The following is an 18,385-nucleotide window of genomic DNA, read 5'->3' as shown; positions in this document are numbered from 1 at the left end:
TTAAACTGTCACTGAAGAGTAGCTTTGAACAATCTGCAGAATCCTGAAAGGTCATAACCCAGGAGGGGGAGAGACCCTAGGAACATGCACCAGGGAAGACGCAGATGGATAAACAAGCCATAAAGTGCACCATATTTTTTTGTTTCCAGCATTTCACTGAAGAGTTGACCCTGGGCTATTCCCCTGTGAGAGTGGAATTTTAAAAGAACCAACCCCAAACAAACCTATACTAATCCCCAGTTGGCTGGCTTTCCCCATCACTAATGAAACACAGGAGGGTCCCAAAGTGAGGTGTGACAATTTGAGAGGCAGAGTCACGATCGTAGAGGCGAGAAAACTACCACCTCTCCTTTCATATCCTGAGGAGCATATGGGCCAGACTTAGCACGCTCAGAGTTCTGGTGGCCGGGACAGTGTTCCCACTGCTGGAGAGCTGAAGGTGGATGGACACCCACCACTGCAGTGCCCCCTCCTCCAGCGGGGCCCAGCTCACCCCGTCCAAAGATGCCTTAGCTGAGAGTGTTGCACACGTTGGTTCTGAGGAATGAAGTGCATGAAAAGAGAGAGAGACATGGGATAAGGCACAGGCTGACCTGCTCACCAACTAGCTGTGGGGACCTGACTCTAGGCTCTAGGACCAGCCTGTGGATGGAGCTTATAAGGTCTCACATATCAGTCAGGAGTAAATGGGATGGGTATTGGAGCAGTGCTGGAGGGGGAGGGCTGGATCTCTAGGGACTGAGAAACCAGGGTGTTGTTCGTGTTCACTCACTCAGTCGTGTCCTAGTCTCTCTGACTCCATGGACTGTAGCACGCCAGGCTTCCCTGTCCATCACTATCTCCTGGAGTTTGCTCAGATTCATGTCCATTGAACTGATGCTACAATCCAACCATCTCATCCTCTCGCTCCCTTCTCCTCCTGCCCTCATTCTTTCCCAGCATCAGGATCTTTACCAATGAGTCAGCTCTTTGAATCAGGTGGTCAAAGTATTGGAGTTTCAGCTTCAGCATCAGTCTTTTCAACTAAGTGTCAGGGTTGATTTTCTTTGGAATTGACAAGTTGGATCTCCTTGCAGTGCAAGGGACTCTCAACAGTCTCCTCCAACACCACAGTTCAATGCTCAGCCTTCTTCATGGTTCGACTCTCACATCCATATATGACTACTGGAAAAACCATAGCTTTGACTATATAGACCTTTGTCAGCAAAGTGATGCCTCTTCTTTTGAATATGCTGTCTAGGTTTGTCATAGCTTTTCTTCCAAGTAACAAACCTCTTTTAATTTCATGCCTGCAGTCACTGTCCATAGTGATTTTGGAGCACAAGAAAATAAAGTTTGTCACTGTTTCCATTGTTTCCCCATCGATATGCCATGAAGTGATGGGACTGGATGTCATGTTAAGTTTGGGTGTTGAGTTTTAAGCCAACTTTTTCACTTTTCTCTTCCACCTTCATCAAAAGACTCTTTAGTTCCTCTTGGCTTTCTGCCATTAAGGTGGTGTCATCTGCATATTTGAGGTTATTGACATTTGTCCCAGCAAGCTTGATTCCAGCTTGTGCTTCATCCAGCCCGGGCATGATATACTCTGCATATAAGTTAACTAAGCAGTGTGACAATATATAGCCTTGATGTATTCCTTTCCTAGTTTTGAACCAGTCCATTGTTTCATGTCTGGTTCTAACTGTCGCTTCTTGACCTTGCATGCAGGTTTCACCGGAGGCAGGTAAGATGGTCTGGTATTCCCATCTCTTTAAGAATTTTCCACAGTTTGTTGTGATCCACACAATCAAAGGCTTTCAGTTCAGTTGCTCAGTCATGTTTGACTCTGTGACTCTATGGACGGCAGCACACCAGGCTTCCTTGTCCATCACCAACTCCTAGAGCTTGCTCAAATTCATGTCCATCAAGTTGGTGATGCCATCCAACCATCTCATCCTGTGTCATCCCCTTCTCCTCCTGCCTTCAATCTTTCCCAGCATCAGGGTCTTTTTCAATGAGTCAGTTCTTCGCATCAGGTGGCCAAAGTTTGAGTTTCACCTTCAGCATCAGTCCTTCCAATGAATATTCAGGACTGATTTCTTTTAGGATGGACTGGTTGGATCTCCTTGCAGTCCAAGGGACTCTCCAGAGTCTTTTCCAACACCACAGTTCAAAAGCACCAATTCTTTGGTGCTCAGCTTTCTTTATAGTCCAACTCTCACATCCACATGATTTTTCCATGACTACTGGAAAAACCATAGCTTTGACTAGATGGACGTTTGATGACAAAAGCTTTAGAACAGTGAACAGAAGTAGATATTTTTCTGGAATTCTCTTGTTTTTCTATGATCCAATGGATGTTGGCAATTTGCTCTCTGGCTCCTCTGTCTTTTCTAAATCCAGTTTAAACACCTGGAAGTTCTCAGTTCATGTACTTTTGAAGCCTAGCTTGAAGGATTTTGAGCATTACCTTGCTAGCATGTGAAATGAGTGCAATTGTGTGGCACTTTGATCATTCTTTGGCATTGTCCTTCTTTAGGATTGGAATGAAAACTGACCCTTTCCAGTCCAGCGGCCGCTGCTGAGTTTTCCAAATTTGCTGACATAATGAGTGCAGCACTTTTACAGCATCATCTTTTAGGATTTGAAATAGCGCAGCTGGAATTCCATCAGCTTCACTAGCTTTGTTCGTAGTAATTCTTCCTAAGGCCTACTTGACTTCACATTCCAGGATGTCTGCCTCTAGGTGAGTGACCACGCAATTCTACTTCTTATTGGTCTCTGGATGCTCCTTTTGGGATTGTGAAAGCAGGGCCTGTCATCCTCCTTGGAAGACGTCCAAGGTTAAGTCGACTATCAGATGGTGCTAAGAGTTGGACCTCTTCTATGCTCACCTTTCCTTTCTTTCTTTTTTTTTTTTTTTCACCTTTCCTTTCTTACAGGCTGACATCTGCAGCCTCCACCACACATGACATGACAAGGTCCTAGGGCTTAGTGGTGCTGCGGTGGGTAGCTGTGTCCTGGAAACATGAGGAGGAACTTGCCTCCTAGAGACATGGGTTTTGACTTCTCTTCCAGAAAAAAAACCAGCCCATCACCTTTCTTACAAATTTTAATCTACTTTAACTAATAAATTATTATTTTGGTTTATTATTATTATACTCCTGGGTTAATTTCGTTCTTTTCTAGATACCCTATCTTTCTTTTGCTTGGATAAGAAATTTGGCAAAGAAAAGGTACTGAGCAAGTAAACTTTGTAAACTTTTTATGTTAAAAACTCCCTATTTTGAGACTTCCCTGAAGGTCCAGTGGTTAAGACTTCACCTTCCAGTGCAGGGGGTGTGGATTCGATTCTTGGTTGGGGGACTAAGATCTCATATGCCTTATGGCCAAAAAACCATACACAGCAGAAGCAATATTGTAACAAATTCAATAGACTTTAACAATGGCCTACGTTAAAAAAAAAAATCTTTAAAAAAGTCCCTATTTCCCCCTACCTTGGTTAGACGTATTTTACTGGATATAGGATTTTAGACTCAAAACTATTTCCCTCTGAAATCGAAGTCATTTCTTCATTCTCTTCTAGCATCAGGAGATGCTAATGAGACATCCTTGAAGGAAAAGCAGCAGGGGATACAAACCAAAAATGCATAAGAGACCAATACAAACATCCACACATACATGAGAAAAAAGTGTCACTAGTAAACGGAAGTCAGATGTTAATAAGAACCCATTTTCTTCTCTATCAGGTTGACAAAGATTATAAAAATGGTAATATTCAGCATTGACCCAGAAGGTGGAAATGAATATTTTTATAGACTACTTGATGGGTATGAAAATTGGAACAAACTTTCTGGAGGACACATTTTTAATATTCAAAAGTAAAATCTGTTACTTTTACTTTTGTAGGTGAGATTGTTTTGTTTTTCTTTATCCTTGTTGTGGCAAAGTTTCACAAATATGCTTTTCAGTGAAAATCTATTTTTATTCATCAACTCAGTACTTATTGGGCCTTTCCTACCATCTGTTTTGGTTCAGCCTTAGGGAAATAGTTCTATATTATTTCTTTAATTTTTTTTTTCCCTGCCTTAAGTTTTCTTCTTTATTTCTCAGCATTTTGTTAGATAGATATTGGTTCTTCTGCATAGCTCTCCTTTATCTTTAAAATTTTTCTCTCATGTTTTCCCTTTCTTTTGTCCTTGGATTTATATTCTGAAAGAGATTTAAATTTTAAAGTTGCTTTTTTAGTTTGCTCTATTAATTTATTTTCACCAAACATTTAAATAGTATTTTTAACTTCATGAACTCTGGTTCCTTTTCATATCAACCTATTTTTGTTTGGGGAATGTGATATCTTTATGTAATCAACTTGACCCATAAGAATATTTTAAAAGTTAGAATATTAGAATATTTTAAAAGTTCCCTATTCTATGATTGTCTGTTGTTATTGGTGAATTTTTTTTTTCCTTTTTCATCTTTGCTATTCATTTTGGTGTTATTGGTTTTCTTCAAATATCTGGTAATCCCTGATCTTCCATCTAGATTCACAATCAAGGAACATATTAATAGTTTAAATGGCATGTTTCTTTTCTATTTGGCTATTATTAAGTAGTATATGCAAAAGGCAAAGGAGATGAGAAAGATACATCCATCTGAATGCAGAGTTCCAAAGAATAGCAAGGAGATAAGAAAGCCTTCCTAAGTGATCAATGCAAAGAAAGAGGAAAACATTAAAATGGGAAAGACTACATATCTCTTCAAGAAATAGAGTTACCAAGGGAATATTTCATGCAAAGATGGGCACAATAAAGGACAGAAAAGGTATGGACCTAACAGAAGCAAAAGATATTAAGAAGAGGTGGCAAGAATACACAGAACTATACAAAAAAGATATTCATGACCCAGATAACTGCAATGGTATGGTCACTCACCTAGAGCCAGACATCCTGGAGTGTGAAGTCAAGTGGGCCTTAGGAAGCCTCGTTATGAACAAAGCTAGTGGAGGTGATGGAATTCCAGCTGAGCTGTTAAAGTGCTGCACTCAATGTGCCAGGAAATTTGGGAAACTCAGCAATGGCTACAGGACTGGGAGAGGTCAATTTTCATTCCAACCCCAAAGAAAGTCAATGCCAAAGAGGGTTCAAACTATCGCACAATTGCACTCATCCCACACGTTAGCAAGGTAATGCTCAAAATTCTCCAAGCTAGGCTTCAACAGTTCATGAACCAAGAACTTCCAGATGTTCAAGCTGGATTTAGAAAAGGCAGAGGAACCAAAATTGCTAACATCCGTTGGATCACAGAAAAAGCAAGAGAATTCTGGAAAAACCTCTACTTCTGCTTCATTGACTATGCTAAAGCCTTTGACTATATGGATCATAACAAACTGTGGAAAATTCTTAAAGAGATGAGAATATCAGGCCACCTTACCTGTCTCTTGAGAAATATGTATGCAGGTCAAGAAGGAACAGTTGGAACTGGATATTGAGTGGTTCCAAACTGGGAAAGATGTACATCAAGGCTGTATATTCTTACTCTGCTGACTTAACTTATACGCAGAGTACGTCATGCAAAATGCTGGGCTGGATGAAGATTGCCGGGAGAAATATAAATAACCTCAGATATGCAGATGACACCACCCTTATGGCAGAAAGCCAAGAGCCTCTTGATGAAAGTGAAAAAGGAAAGTGAAAAAGCTGGCTTAAAACTCAACATTCCAAAAACGAAGATCATGGCATCCGGTCCCATCACTTCATGGCAAATAGATGGGGAAACAACGGAAACAATGAGAGACTTTATTTTCTTGGGCTCCAAAATCACTGCAGATGGTGACTGCAGCCATGAAATTAAAAGATGCTTGCTCCTTGGAAGAAAACTATGACCAACCTAGACAGAATATTTAAAAGCAGAGACATTACTTTGCCAATAAAGGTCCATCTAGTCAAGGCTATGGTTTTTCTAGTAGCCATGTATGAACTATAAAGAAAGTTGAACACCAAAGAACTGATCCTTTTGGACTGTGGTGTTGGAGAAGACTTTTGAGAGTCCCTTGAATAGCTAGGACATCAAACCAGTCAGTCCTAAAGGAAATCAGTCCTGAATATTCATTGGAAGGATTGATGCTGAAGCTGAAACTCCAATTACTTTGGCTACCTGATGCAAAGAACTGACTCATTGGAAAAGACTCTTATGCTGGGAAAGATTGAGGGCAGGAGGAGAAGAGGATAACAGAGGATGAGATGGTTGGATGGCATCACCGACTCAATGGACTTGAGTTTGAGTAAACTCCGGGAGTTGGTGATGGACAGGGAAGCCTGGCATGCTTCAGTCCAGGGGGTTGCAAAGAGTTGGACACACCTGAGGGACTGAGCTGACTGACTGATTGAAATAGTGCATGCAATATCCTGTAAAACATACAACTTTTCAGTGAGTTAATGTTCATTGTAGTAGAAATAGACCCACTTTAATATGGTATTTTAATTTTCCATATAATGTACCTGTAACACCTATAGGAGTTATAGAAGTATCTATGTGGACAATCTTTGACATTTGGTTCATCTTACTTAGTTGATCCAACTTAATGAATTGTCCCATTAATAAAAAATCTTACAAATATATACTTTGAGGTTTTGCCTAGGGTTTTTTTTTTTTTGAGTTAAACACTCTTAGATATTTAGTTGAAAATATTTTCAGGAATCTGGATTGTATTTTTTAAGATCAACACACTGTTTTATGCATATTGAAAACCCCTTTCATCATAGGTGTCTATAATTATTGACCAAGATGTATTGATACTTATGCATGCAGAAGTGTTTTTAAAAGACTGGTATAAAGTGTATGAAATTGATATGAACATTATTAAAATAGTTGTATGAGAACTACAATCATGTGCAAAGTAGACAAATTATGAGGAAATCATGTATTGTTGGTTAAAGAGATTATTTTTCCCTTCAAAAAAAAAAAAAACAACAACTCATAGTATGATTGGCTGCATCAACCTGGTGAACATTTTTCATTTAAAAGATGTCAAGATCTTTTTCCATGATCTCACATGGCTACCCCTTCATTTTTCGCACACAGGGCCTTATTCATGCTGGGGATCCCTAGTCAAGCAGGCTAGCTTGAGCTCATCTCAGTGAAGCTGTTACACTTGTTTCAGTCATTCTTGCACATTTGCTCCATGCATGCCTCAAATCCAGAGGAAAAAAAAAAAAACAAACTCATGGGATTGGAGAAACAAAGAAGCAGCAATTTCCTTGCCTTATTCCTCAGCCGATGATGAAGTGGAGAGCATGTGGTGATTGGAGCCACACTCTACCCTGGCCATGGGCAGTATACCCAAACCTAATTAGGAAAGATCCTGAATAAACTTGGGTGGGAGCCAAAATCACTGGCCCCTTCAATCAATATTTTTGATATAAAAATCAGCATCTGGACTGAATGAAAAGGAGCACTGTTTCATGCCATAGTGGGGGAGAAAAAACAACACACCCTCTTTCTTCTGCTCCTACCTTCTCATGACGGATGTTTCACTGATTTGTATCAGTGATAGCTTTTCAGGGCTGTTGACTTGCAGACAGTGGATGTAAGCCTGTCATCTGGACCAAGGAGTAGAATCAGAATGACAGTGACAATTTCTACCTTCAACCCTGTCCCAGGCATCACCTTTTTTTCAAGTATGTAAGCTGGGTTCACGTACTCCTGCTTGAATTACCTCTGCTAATATATCAAGTTTAGCTGAAATAACTTTTTAAGAAGCTTGACTCTAGAAGGAGGAGGGCAGAAAAAAAGCAACACTTTGTTGGAGTCTTGGAAGTCCTCTTTAGGCCCTGCTCCTCCCCTGACATCTTCAATACTGTGGCCGTGAGCCCATTACTCATCTCCAAGAGAGTCCTAGGAGATAATGTATGTCAGAGCTCTTTGTTATTTTTTTTAAGGATGATATACTGTTGGTTAGTGGGAATTTTTTCCATCTATTGCCTGGACGGGGTGGCATGTAGGATCTTCATTCCCTGACGAGGGATCAAGCCTATTCCTCCTGCACTGGGAACACAGAATGTTAACCCCTGGACCCCCAGGGAAGTCCCAATGTCACAGCTCTATATACAGTGTCTGGTGCATGAGACATGTCCCCAAATGATTGATTTATTATCTTTCAAGACATCATATATCTGCTTCAGAAATAATTCGTACTCTCACTCCAGAGAATTCTCGTGCAGGATGTGAGACAGAGAACATTTAACTCATTTTGGTGCCTTTTAACTTTTTATCCTGAAGACCTATCTTTTAATGAGGTTGAAACAACAAATTAAGACATAGCTACCCTTTACAGAGACTCAGTGAAATACATACTGATGACGTCATAAGATTCCTGGAGGTTGCCTTCAAGTAATCTGGTAGGAGGGGGCACCAGATGAAAACGGATGGCCGTGAATTGATAATGTTTGGAGCTTGGTGATAGGCATGTCTGGGTTTGTTATACTGTTCTGTTTTATTGTATGTTTAGATTTTTCCATTATAAAACTTTTTAAAGTGTGTAAATTAGAAATACATTTTTTTTCAACTTTAAGGTCATCTTTTTACTGACTGAATTTTTCAAACAATCCAGGAAGTTAACATCTTTAAAGTAATGTTAAACTGTATTAATTAATTTCCTTGTAATAGTCATTAAAAAGAATAACATAAATAAATATAGTTATTAAAAATAAACATATTTTATTATATATAGGTATGTATACAAAGTAATATCTCTGCTTCTGAGTATGCTGTCTAGGTTGGTCATAACTTTTCTTCCAAGGAGTAAGCATCTTTTAATTTCATGGCTGCAGTCACCATCTGCAGTGATTTTGGAGCCCCCAAAAATAAAGTCTGACACTGTTTCCACTGTTTCCCCATCTATTTCCCATGAAGTGATGGGACCAGATGCCATGATCTTCATTTTCTGAATGTTGAGCTTTAAGCCAACTTTTTCACTCCCCTCTTTCACTTTCATCAAGAGGCTTTTTAGTTCCTCTTCACTTTCTGCCATAAGGGTGGTGTCATCTGCATATCTGAGGTTATTGATATTTCTCCCGGCAATCTTGATTCCAGCTTGTGTTTCTTCCAGTCCAGCATTTCTCGTGATGTACTCTGCATATAAGTTAAATAAGCAGGGTGACAATATACAGACTTGACGTACTCCTTTTCCTATTTGGAACCAGTCTGTTGTTCCATGTCCAGTTCTAACTGTTGCTTCCTGACCTGCATACAGATTTCTCAAGAGGCAGGTCAGGTGGTCTGTATTCCCATCTCTTTCAGAATTTTCCACAGTTTATTGTGATCCACACAGTCAAAGGCTTTGGCATAGTCAATAAAGCAGAAATAGATGTTTTTTTGAAATTCTCTTGCTTTTTCCATGATCCAGTGGATGTTGGCAATTTGATCTCTGGTTCCTCTGCCTTTTCTAAAACCAGATTGAACATCTGGAAGTTCACGGTTCATGTATTGCTGAAGCCTGGCTTGGAGAATTTTGAGCATTACTTTACTAGCATGTGAGATGAGTGCAATTGTGCGGTAGTTTGAGCATTCTTTGACATTGCCTTTCTTTGGGATTGGAATGAAAACTGACCTTTTCCAGTCCTGTGGCCACTGCTGAGCTTTCCAAATTTGCTGGCATATTGAGTGCAGCACTTTCACAGCATCATCTTTCTTTCCTGACTAAGGTCTGTCTACTCAAGGCTATGGTTTTCCAGTAGTCATGTATGGATGTGAGAGTTGGACTGTGAAGAAGGCTGAGCGCTGAAGAATTGAAGCTTTTGAACTGTGGTGTTGGAGAAGACTCTTGAGAGTCCCTTGGACTGCAAGGAGATCCAACCAGTCCATCCTGAAGGAGATCAGCCCTGGGATTTCTTTGGAAGGAATGATGCTAAAGCTGAAAGTCCAGTACATTGGCCACCTCATGCGAAGAGTTGACTCAGTGGAAAAGACTCTGATGCTGGGAGGGATTGTGGGCAGGAGGAGAAGGGGACGACAGAGGATGAGATGGGTGGATGGCATCACTGACTCGATGGACATGAGTCTGAGTAAACTCCAGGAGTTGGTTATGGACAGGGAGGCCTGGCGTGCTGCGATTCATGGGGTCACAAAGAGTCGGACACGACTGAGCGACTGAACTGAACTGATTTATAACAAAATAAACTACATACATAAGTTAAAAATATATAAAATATTTATTTTTCTCTTCAGAGACTCAGTGGTATTTAATTATGCATTTTAGAAGTAAAAGTTTTAAGTGGATGGATGGCTATCATCTCAAAGCTGAGTCCTTCCCCAAGAATTTCCCTTGAGTGAAAGGAATTATCTTTTCTAAGTTACTGCTCTCCCCCAGGGATGCCCTGGTAGCCTGAATCCTTTAACTAGTAGGTGGGGGGGACAGACCTGCCTCCCTTGCCTTCTTTTGAGCTGCTTCTAAAGGCCCATCTCAGTTGTATAGCTTCTCTGGGCCTTACTGAAGCCTTTGTTATGATGACATCACAGTGCAACTTCTGTTTCCAATCCTGTTCCCTCCCTCCAAGCTAGATATTGTAACATTGTAGGCAGTCTCAGTGGTGTGCCTGATCGAAGTTTAACAGCCAGCTCTCCAGACCACTAATCTGTAGTGTTTGCCAGTTCTGTGGTGTAAATACTCCCAACAAGGCCAATTTCCAGCTACAAGGGTGATGTCACTGAAAACAGTTGGGAAGAGATGAGCGCCATTGGTTCTGGTGACGCAGTGCAAGTCCTGGCTCTCCACCCTGGGCCATTTTTTCTCAGTGAAATTCTTAAAAGCAAATCTTAGTCTTTTTTTTTTTTTTTTTTTTTTAAGGGCTGCTGCTGCTGCTAAGTTGCTTCAGTCATGTCCGACTCTGCGACCCCATAGACGGCAGCCTACTAGGCTCCTCTGTCCCTGGGATTCTCCAGGCAAGAACACTAGAGTGGGTGACCCAAACTAAGTCCACACAAAAACATCAACTCTTTTTTATATTGCCAATTTGGGTGATTGGTTTATTAAAGAAATTAATGTATCACAGCAGAAAGAAATGAAGTTGGTCACCTCAAATGTTTCAGTGAAATACACACATACATACACACATACAGAACACCACACCACAACACCCTAAGACAATGCCCCACGATAAATACCTAGAAACGTTTAAAATACAGTCTGCTTTTAATTTCTTAAATGTTACACAGCTCCATACAGCATTCTGAGAAAAAATACTTCGAATATATTGTTCTTAGTGAAACTGGGAAAAAACTGCCAAGGAAGTATGATAAGTTCAAATTACAATTGTTATTATCGCCATAAATCAAATCCTATATTTAAAAGAGCCATGGTTTCCTTAGAGTAACTCATTTATAATATTTTGTTATCTCTGAAGACAAACGCTGAGGAGCATTGTATGTTCGGACACTATTAAGACTTTCACCTGGCTCAAGAGCTACTGTTGGAATAAATAAATAATCAGAAGTCGAAGATTTTTTTCAGGGGGTGGGAAGAAAAAAAAGGAAACAAGATACCACAATCGGTGGAAGAAAGTCATGAAAAGAAAAAGCAACATCTTGTAAGAAATGCACAGAGGAGAACTAGAGAAGAGATACTTCTGTTCAAATGAATGGCAGGTTATTCTTCAATACTGGGTTCATTTTTGGGACAGAGAAGGTACTTTAAAATGGGAACAAAATGTTCCATTGGGGTGAAAAGTTTAGAATAATCAATTTACTTTAACAATATAAAGGCTCTTAATCACCAGCAGAGAATCAGAACAAAGTTCCTGGTAAGTTACTAGAGTTACCAGTCCCAATGAAAGTGAAAGTCGCTCAGTCGTGTCCGACTCTTTGTGACCCCATGGACTGTATAGTCCATGGAATTCTCCAGGCCAGAATCCTGGAGTGGGTAGCCTTTCTCTTCTCCAGGGGATCTTCCCAACCCAGGGATTGAACCCAGGCCTCCCACACTGCAGGTGGATTCTTTATCAGCTGAGCCACCAGGGAAGCCCTGGTTCTCAAATTATGACCTGGTTGACAATCCCCTGGGGAAACAGGCTGAAATGCAAGATTCCTGGGCACTGGAGCTATTTTGATTCAGTGGAAGTCTAGTTTGGGGCCCAGAGATCTTTATTTTAATAAGCTTACGTTCTGAAGCCCATAGTCTCTGTCAAACTAAAACATGCTAAAAGGCAAGATAGTCAACAGCAGGATATTGCGTTCCGTAAGATTAGGAAGGTGTCTATGCCATTTTGCTATTATGCAAATATACCCTCCTTACAAATATCAGTTGAGATCCTTCCTCTTCTGCTTCCCTGAAGGTCACTTTCAGAAAGAGCATCTTCCATCTGTTTATTAGTCAGCCAGATTCTCATCTCTGAATCTTTAAACTCTTGCTCTGTAAAGAAAGGGGAAAGTGTGCTTGTGTGTGTGTGGGTGCATGCACACACGAATTCGTCACAGTTGGGAGGGTTGGGGGTGTAAGACATTACAGTTCTGTTAAAACATTATCTTTCCAAACAGAGCCAACCAAAGGGACAGTTTTGGCTCTGGTATAGCTATGAAGACCCAATAATACCTATTGAATTGAAATCACACTTTTTTTTTTTAACTTAGCAGTAGATTTTTTTCTTATAAAAATGAAAAATTCTCACAAGTACCCTCTTAACCAGTCTCACTCTATAAGACATATATCCTTATATTATTAACCCTCTGGGGCCTGAACCCCTCTAATGTGCTCAGGAAACATTCCATTTGGATTACAGTTGTTCTCAAAAGTTCATATTCAGCACAGACGGTCTGACTGAGCTAGGTTATTGATCTCATGTTGGAGAATGTAATCAATGACTCAGCACTCTGGCATCGTGATGAAGATTCATTTTGGACAACCAACTAAGATCAACTTCATTTAAACATACATTTTCAAGAGAAAAGACCTCTGTGCCTTCCTTTTCTTGGCACATGTATACAATATATATTTTCTTTGCACAAGGAATGCTGCACTGGTTCACTGAGTTGAAATTTAGTCTCTGTTGGAATTTAGTTATCCAAATCAGCCATTGGATGGAGCAACTGCATTTTCAGGACCTACTTCTTGTCCTCTTCTGCTTATAGGACTCCTTACAAAAGTTCAGGGGGAACTTTATCATGGGATCCAGTTTTAAGCTGATGTACCTATTAGGGTAATAGTTTCCCCTGTAAAAAGCTTTCCACACTGATCATTTTTATCCTTTAAAAAGCTGTGAGCATCTGGGCCCCCAGAATATGGTGGGGGCTGTGGGTGGGGTTTCTGCTCCAGCACACAGCATGAGAGCTGCGTCCATCCGTGTCACGTGAAGTCAAACCTCTCTTGAAGTGATTTGTTTAGAGTGTCATTTGATGGAGTGGAATGTTCTGTAACTCATTTGAACTATTACAGAAGCTTTGGTAAAAGGTCACCACTGCTTTTTAAGAGTTTCCCAATCTGGGCACCATCTGGGGGCTTGTTAAAGATAAGGTTTTCTACTGGCTTTTTTCCATACCGACTAGATTCAATTAGCAAAGGGCTACTTTTGCAGAGAAGTTTGTGTTCACATTTAGAGAGGGAGAGACAGACAGACAGGCAGATGTATAGAGACAGACAGAGACAGAGAGACAAAGGCAACTCAAGTAAAGCCCACTTAGCACCAAAGTCGAGTGCTTATGTCAGAGGACAGTACTGTTTCATAGGTCTGAATGGAGGAGTCAGAATTGAAAAGCTGAATAGCATTTACTTTTAAATGTCACTTTTGAACCAATCCATTCTTCAAGTGTAGTCTTAGGAGTCAACTCTAAAGGAACTTGAATTTCCCATGTCCTCCACACTCAGTAGGAAAAGGACAGCTCGTTCCTCAGTGTAGTAAAAGCGACACAAAACATTCAGTCCACAGGCACCAAGGACACTCAAACCGTCACACCTTTATCAGTCTAGTCTAGGCCTACAGTTGGCTTGCTTGTTTTCTTCCCTCTTCCTGATGAAACAAAAGTCTTGAATTTTCCAAACCTCAAAAGCTCTGCTATAAAACTGTAGGAAACCAGGAACAGAAAAAGGAAAGTTTCCTGTAAAGACGTCTTTGGTCTTGCTGGCCAGGTCTGCTCTCCCTTCAAACACTCAATATGGCTTCTGACACTTGTCCTTGGAAAAAGTCCAAATGTGGCAAATGGTAGAGGCAACATTTCTTTACCCTCTGGCCTGGAACTTCCAGTGATATGGATGAGTTCTAGCTGGTTCTTTCATGGGTAAGAAGGAGTCCGGCTACTGCCCACTGCCCTTGCCCCCATCTGCAGATAAAATTAGCAAACACATAGTGAGATCTACTGAAGTAAAAGTCAAAATCCTCTCATTTGGCTGGAATTCCTAAAAGGGTCTGGACCGAAGAGGCTGCACAGTAGCAGCTAAAACGCAGGCTATTTGCCATTACAAATATTCTAAGAAATGTGTGTGTGGTGTGTGTGTGTTTGTGGCAGGACGCTTCGGGGAGGAGAACGTTAATGTCTCTACAGAGACATTAAAAACACAACAATGATTGTGTCTCCCTTGGTTCAATGAAATTGTTTTGGAAACCAAAACTGTCCTCAGAAAGGAGGAGAAATCCATTTATATTCCTTTTGAGACAAAGAAGGAGGTCTTCCTGGCCAAGTCTTTAGGGTCCATTCAGGTCCAGGAAACTCAATCCTCAAGTTCAAAGCTCATCTCATCATAGAGTTCCGGGCGTGCTGACTTCCTGTTCCGGGAATATTTTACATCCAGGAGGTCACCCATCTCATCCAGGGCTTCCAAAACCTGCAAAGAGATTGCCTTCCATTAGTTTTATTTGAACTCCCAAATGGCCTTGCCCTCTGAGGTCTCACAGAAAACCACACTCTTCTTTTGCCAGCTTATTTGCTTTTTTAAAGAAAAGGAAAAAGATCCAGGTCAGTAAGCTGAGGATCATAAACCAGCTCTAGAGGAATGTTAGAGGCCAATGCATTTTATTTCATGCTCTTTCACAGTCTAGCTCCACATTACGTATGTTTAAGATATTGTGGAGATGTGAAGAGAGGAAGAAATGCATTTGATTCATGCTTACCCTTGAAGTCTTTATTTTTAAAATTTAATGACAGTATAAACTTGTGAGAGAAAAAAAAATAATGTTCACAGATTACGTTTGAGTTAAGTCCTCATGACACAAGAAATCAACCTGACCAGGAAGAAAATGAACATGGCGGTAACTAATTCCTTCCCTGGTGGCTCAGACAGTAAAGAATCTGCCCGCAGTGCAGGAGACCCGGGTTTAACCCATAGGTAGGGGAAATGAACATCCTCCTTTCTCTCTCCCATGCTTCCCCATCCCTCCCACTCTCAGCTTTTAAATACTCAGCTCTGCGCTCCATAGAATAATATAATTTAAAACAGCAAGGGACCAAGAGCTCATCTATTTCAATTCTCTTAATCCAGGCAGGTAAACGTACAATTTTACAAATGAAACAACTGAAGTCCAGAATATACACAATGTAATTTTTCCTTCCGGTCTATTGCTAATCCTACAGAATTGGGCATGCTTTTTTTTTTTTTTTTTAACATTTTGGTTCTGTTTTTCTCAACCAGTCAAAAGAAAATGGAAAGATATTAGAGTCTAATGTTTAGGAAAAAAGGGAGAGTAAGAGTTGCTAACATCAGAATAAATGACTCATGGGGCTTATGGACGTTCTCTATTAGGAAGACTTTCAAACTGACATCAGTTAAGATCTCTGTCAAGATGTTATGAATAGTTTATTTCTAGTTGGTAGAACTATGGGCGATTAAAGTTTTCTTTTCACTTCAATGCATTTTCTTACCTTTTATACCAAATATAAGCACTAAGAAAAAGCAACAGACATTACATTTTAAGTGGCATAAATCTGTGATAGTTTCTACTGCTTTTGGTGAAGGTGGGGGATGGGGCAGGTTGGTGGCTTTGAAAGTGAAGGACCCACATACTTGGGGGCGATGGGAGACAATTCATGGATGATGTGGGAGGGGAGCATAGGACTTCAATTATTTATTAATCTCAATCTTTTAAAAATATTTTTTTATTTTTAATACAGTTTTAAATGGTACTTTCCATTTACAGCTATTACAAAATATTGGCTGTATTCCCCATGTTGCACGATACACCCTTGAGTCCATCTTAAACCCAGTAGCTTGTGCCTCCTGCTCAGCTGCCCCCATATTGCCCCTCCTGCCCCAGTAGTAGCCACTGGTTTGTTCTCTATGTCTGTGTCTGTTTCTTTTTTGTTATATTCATTAATTTGTCGTAGTTTTTAGAGTCCACAGATGAGCAACATCATACAGAATTTGTCTTTGTCTGACTGATCTTGCTTTTCATAATGCCCTCCACATCCATCCATGTTGCTGCAAATGGAAAAATTTCATTCTATTTTATGGCTGAATAGTATTCCATTGTGTGTGTGTGTGTGTGTGTGTGTGTGTGTGTGTGTGTGTGTGTACACATTACATTTTCTTTATCCATTTGTCTCTTGAGGGACACCTAGGTTGCTTCCATATCTTGGCAATTATAAAGAATGCTGCCACGAACATTGGGAGTGTATGTGTCTTTTTAAATTAGTTGCTTTTTTTTCAGATATATACTCAGGAATGGAATTCCCGGGTCACGTGGCAGTTCTATTTTTATCTTTTGAGAAACCTCTATACTGTTTTTCATGGTAGCTGCACCAATTTACATTCCCACCAACAGTGCACAAGGGTTCCCTGCTTCCCACATCCTTGCCAACGCCTGTCACTTGTGTTCTTTATGATGACAGCCATTCTGACAGATGTAACATAGTATCTCAAACTATTTAACTATTTTCGGTGTCTGTTGTAAAATATGCATAATAAGCTGGTAATGCATATATAATCTCAAAATGGATTTATGTTGAGGCTCATTGATCAACTACCTGAAACACACCAGGACTCAAGAAAAGCTGGCTTTATGCCTCAGGGAATACACACTCCTGAACCATCTTCGTGACGTCTGGGAAGAGTTACTTGCCACCTTTGGACTCATGCATGAGAGGATTCTAAGAAAATAGGGGGCCAGTTCTGGGTAGAATGCTGCCAAGAAGTGAGAGAAGCTGAGTGTTGGCCATATGTAGATTTCTCTGGAAGGTGGGAAGATTATAAGGAGGTTAGAGCTGACCTTGGGCTTCTCTGGTGGCACAGACAGTGAAGAATCTGCCTGCAATGCAGGAGACCTGGGTTCTATCCTTGGGTCAGGAAACTCCCCTGGAGAAGGAAATAGCTGCCCATTCCAGTACTCTTGCCAGGAGAATTTGAGGCACAGAGGAGCCTGGTGGGCTACTGTCCATGGGGTTGCAAAGAGTCGGACTTGACTGAGCAACTAACACTACCCCTGCTACTACTAAAGCTGACCTCAACCCTTCACTGAGGACTACCATTCACGTTAGAAGAGGTACATTTTAAGTCACTTTGTGTTTGTAAAGTGGCCCTGTTTCTGTCTTGTTCCAAAGACAGTCACTGAATAGACTTGCCTAATAATGCGTATTTTTGGCAAGTGTTGTTTATGTTCAGTCACCACCTTAATGCCCTGACTTTTCCAGGGGTCATTTTTCATATTCTCTTCTGTAAGAAACCTGCTCAAAATTTTGTATTGATTTGATGATCTCAAAAGTTTAGAGGCGTTTGTCTAGGCAAGAGTTCCATGCCTCTTCCAAACCAGGTGATGTGTAGGGATTAACTCATGAAGACAACCACAGGGTCTGATATCTACTGAACTGGCTGTTCATTGAGTGCCTCAGTGCTGTTTGGGTCAGAAATAAGGTGCAAATCCACCCAGGCTACTCATCCCTTCTGCTGTCTCTAGAGCTTGCTTCTGGGCACGTGGACTTCACCCCACACCTGCAATGTTCTTCTCATAACTCCCTTTCTTCTATCAATGTGGTGACATGCTCAAGTCTCCCTCCACTTTCAAAAGCTTTTTCTAAACCAGTTTTTATTGTCTTTACAAACTTCTTGAAAATCTTATCTACCCTTTCTTACCATCATTCATTACATTTAGAAGAAACGATTTGTTAAAATTAATATACTGGAAATATACACTCATTTTAGAGAAACTGGACAATGTAGAACAGAAACAGCAAAGTTCTCCCATCATCTCAAAACCTAGGGGTAGTTCAGTTGTTAATGCGTCATCTAGTGAATCATTACTGTGTTTTGTTATTGTTGTTGTTGAGTCACTAAGTCACATCTGACTCTGTGAACCTGTGGACTGCAGCACACCAGGCTCCTCTGTCCTTCACTATCTCCTAGAGTTTGCTCAAATTCATGTCCATGGAGTCAGGGATGCTATCTAATCATCTCTTCCTGTGCTGCCCCCTTTTCCTTTGTCTTCATTCTTTCCCA

The 18,385-nt window shown here is 40.6% G+C and overlaps 1 protein-coding gene across 1 annotated transcript in view; it reads right to left on the bottom strand.

Annotated features, from left to right (window-relative positions):
- Nucleotides 1-10,971: 10,971 nt before the first annotated feature.
- Nucleotides 10,972-18,385, bottom strand: part of SPTLC3 (serine palmitoyltransferase long chain base subunit 3) — a 142,124-nt gene continuing 134,710 nt past the window's right edge. Inside the window, exon 12 of the mRNA XM_042230421.1 lies at nt 10,972-14,785. Within this exon, the coding sequence (XP_042086355.1) occupies nt 14,672-14,785 (114 nt within the window). The 3' untranslated portion in view covers nt 10,972-14,671. The remainder of the gene's footprint in view (nt 14,786-18,385) is intronic.

Source organism: Ovis aries, chromosome 13 (assembly GCF_016772045.2).
Source record: "Ovis aries strain OAR_USU_Benz2616 breed Rambouillet chromosome 13, ARS-UI_Ramb_v3.0, whole genome shotgun sequence".
NCBI lineage: Eukaryota > Metazoa > Chordata > Mammalia > Artiodactyla > Bovidae > Ovis > Ovis aries.
The sequence above is the reverse complement of the archived record's forward strand: the minus strand, read 5'-3'. Positions and strand labels throughout refer to the sequence as shown.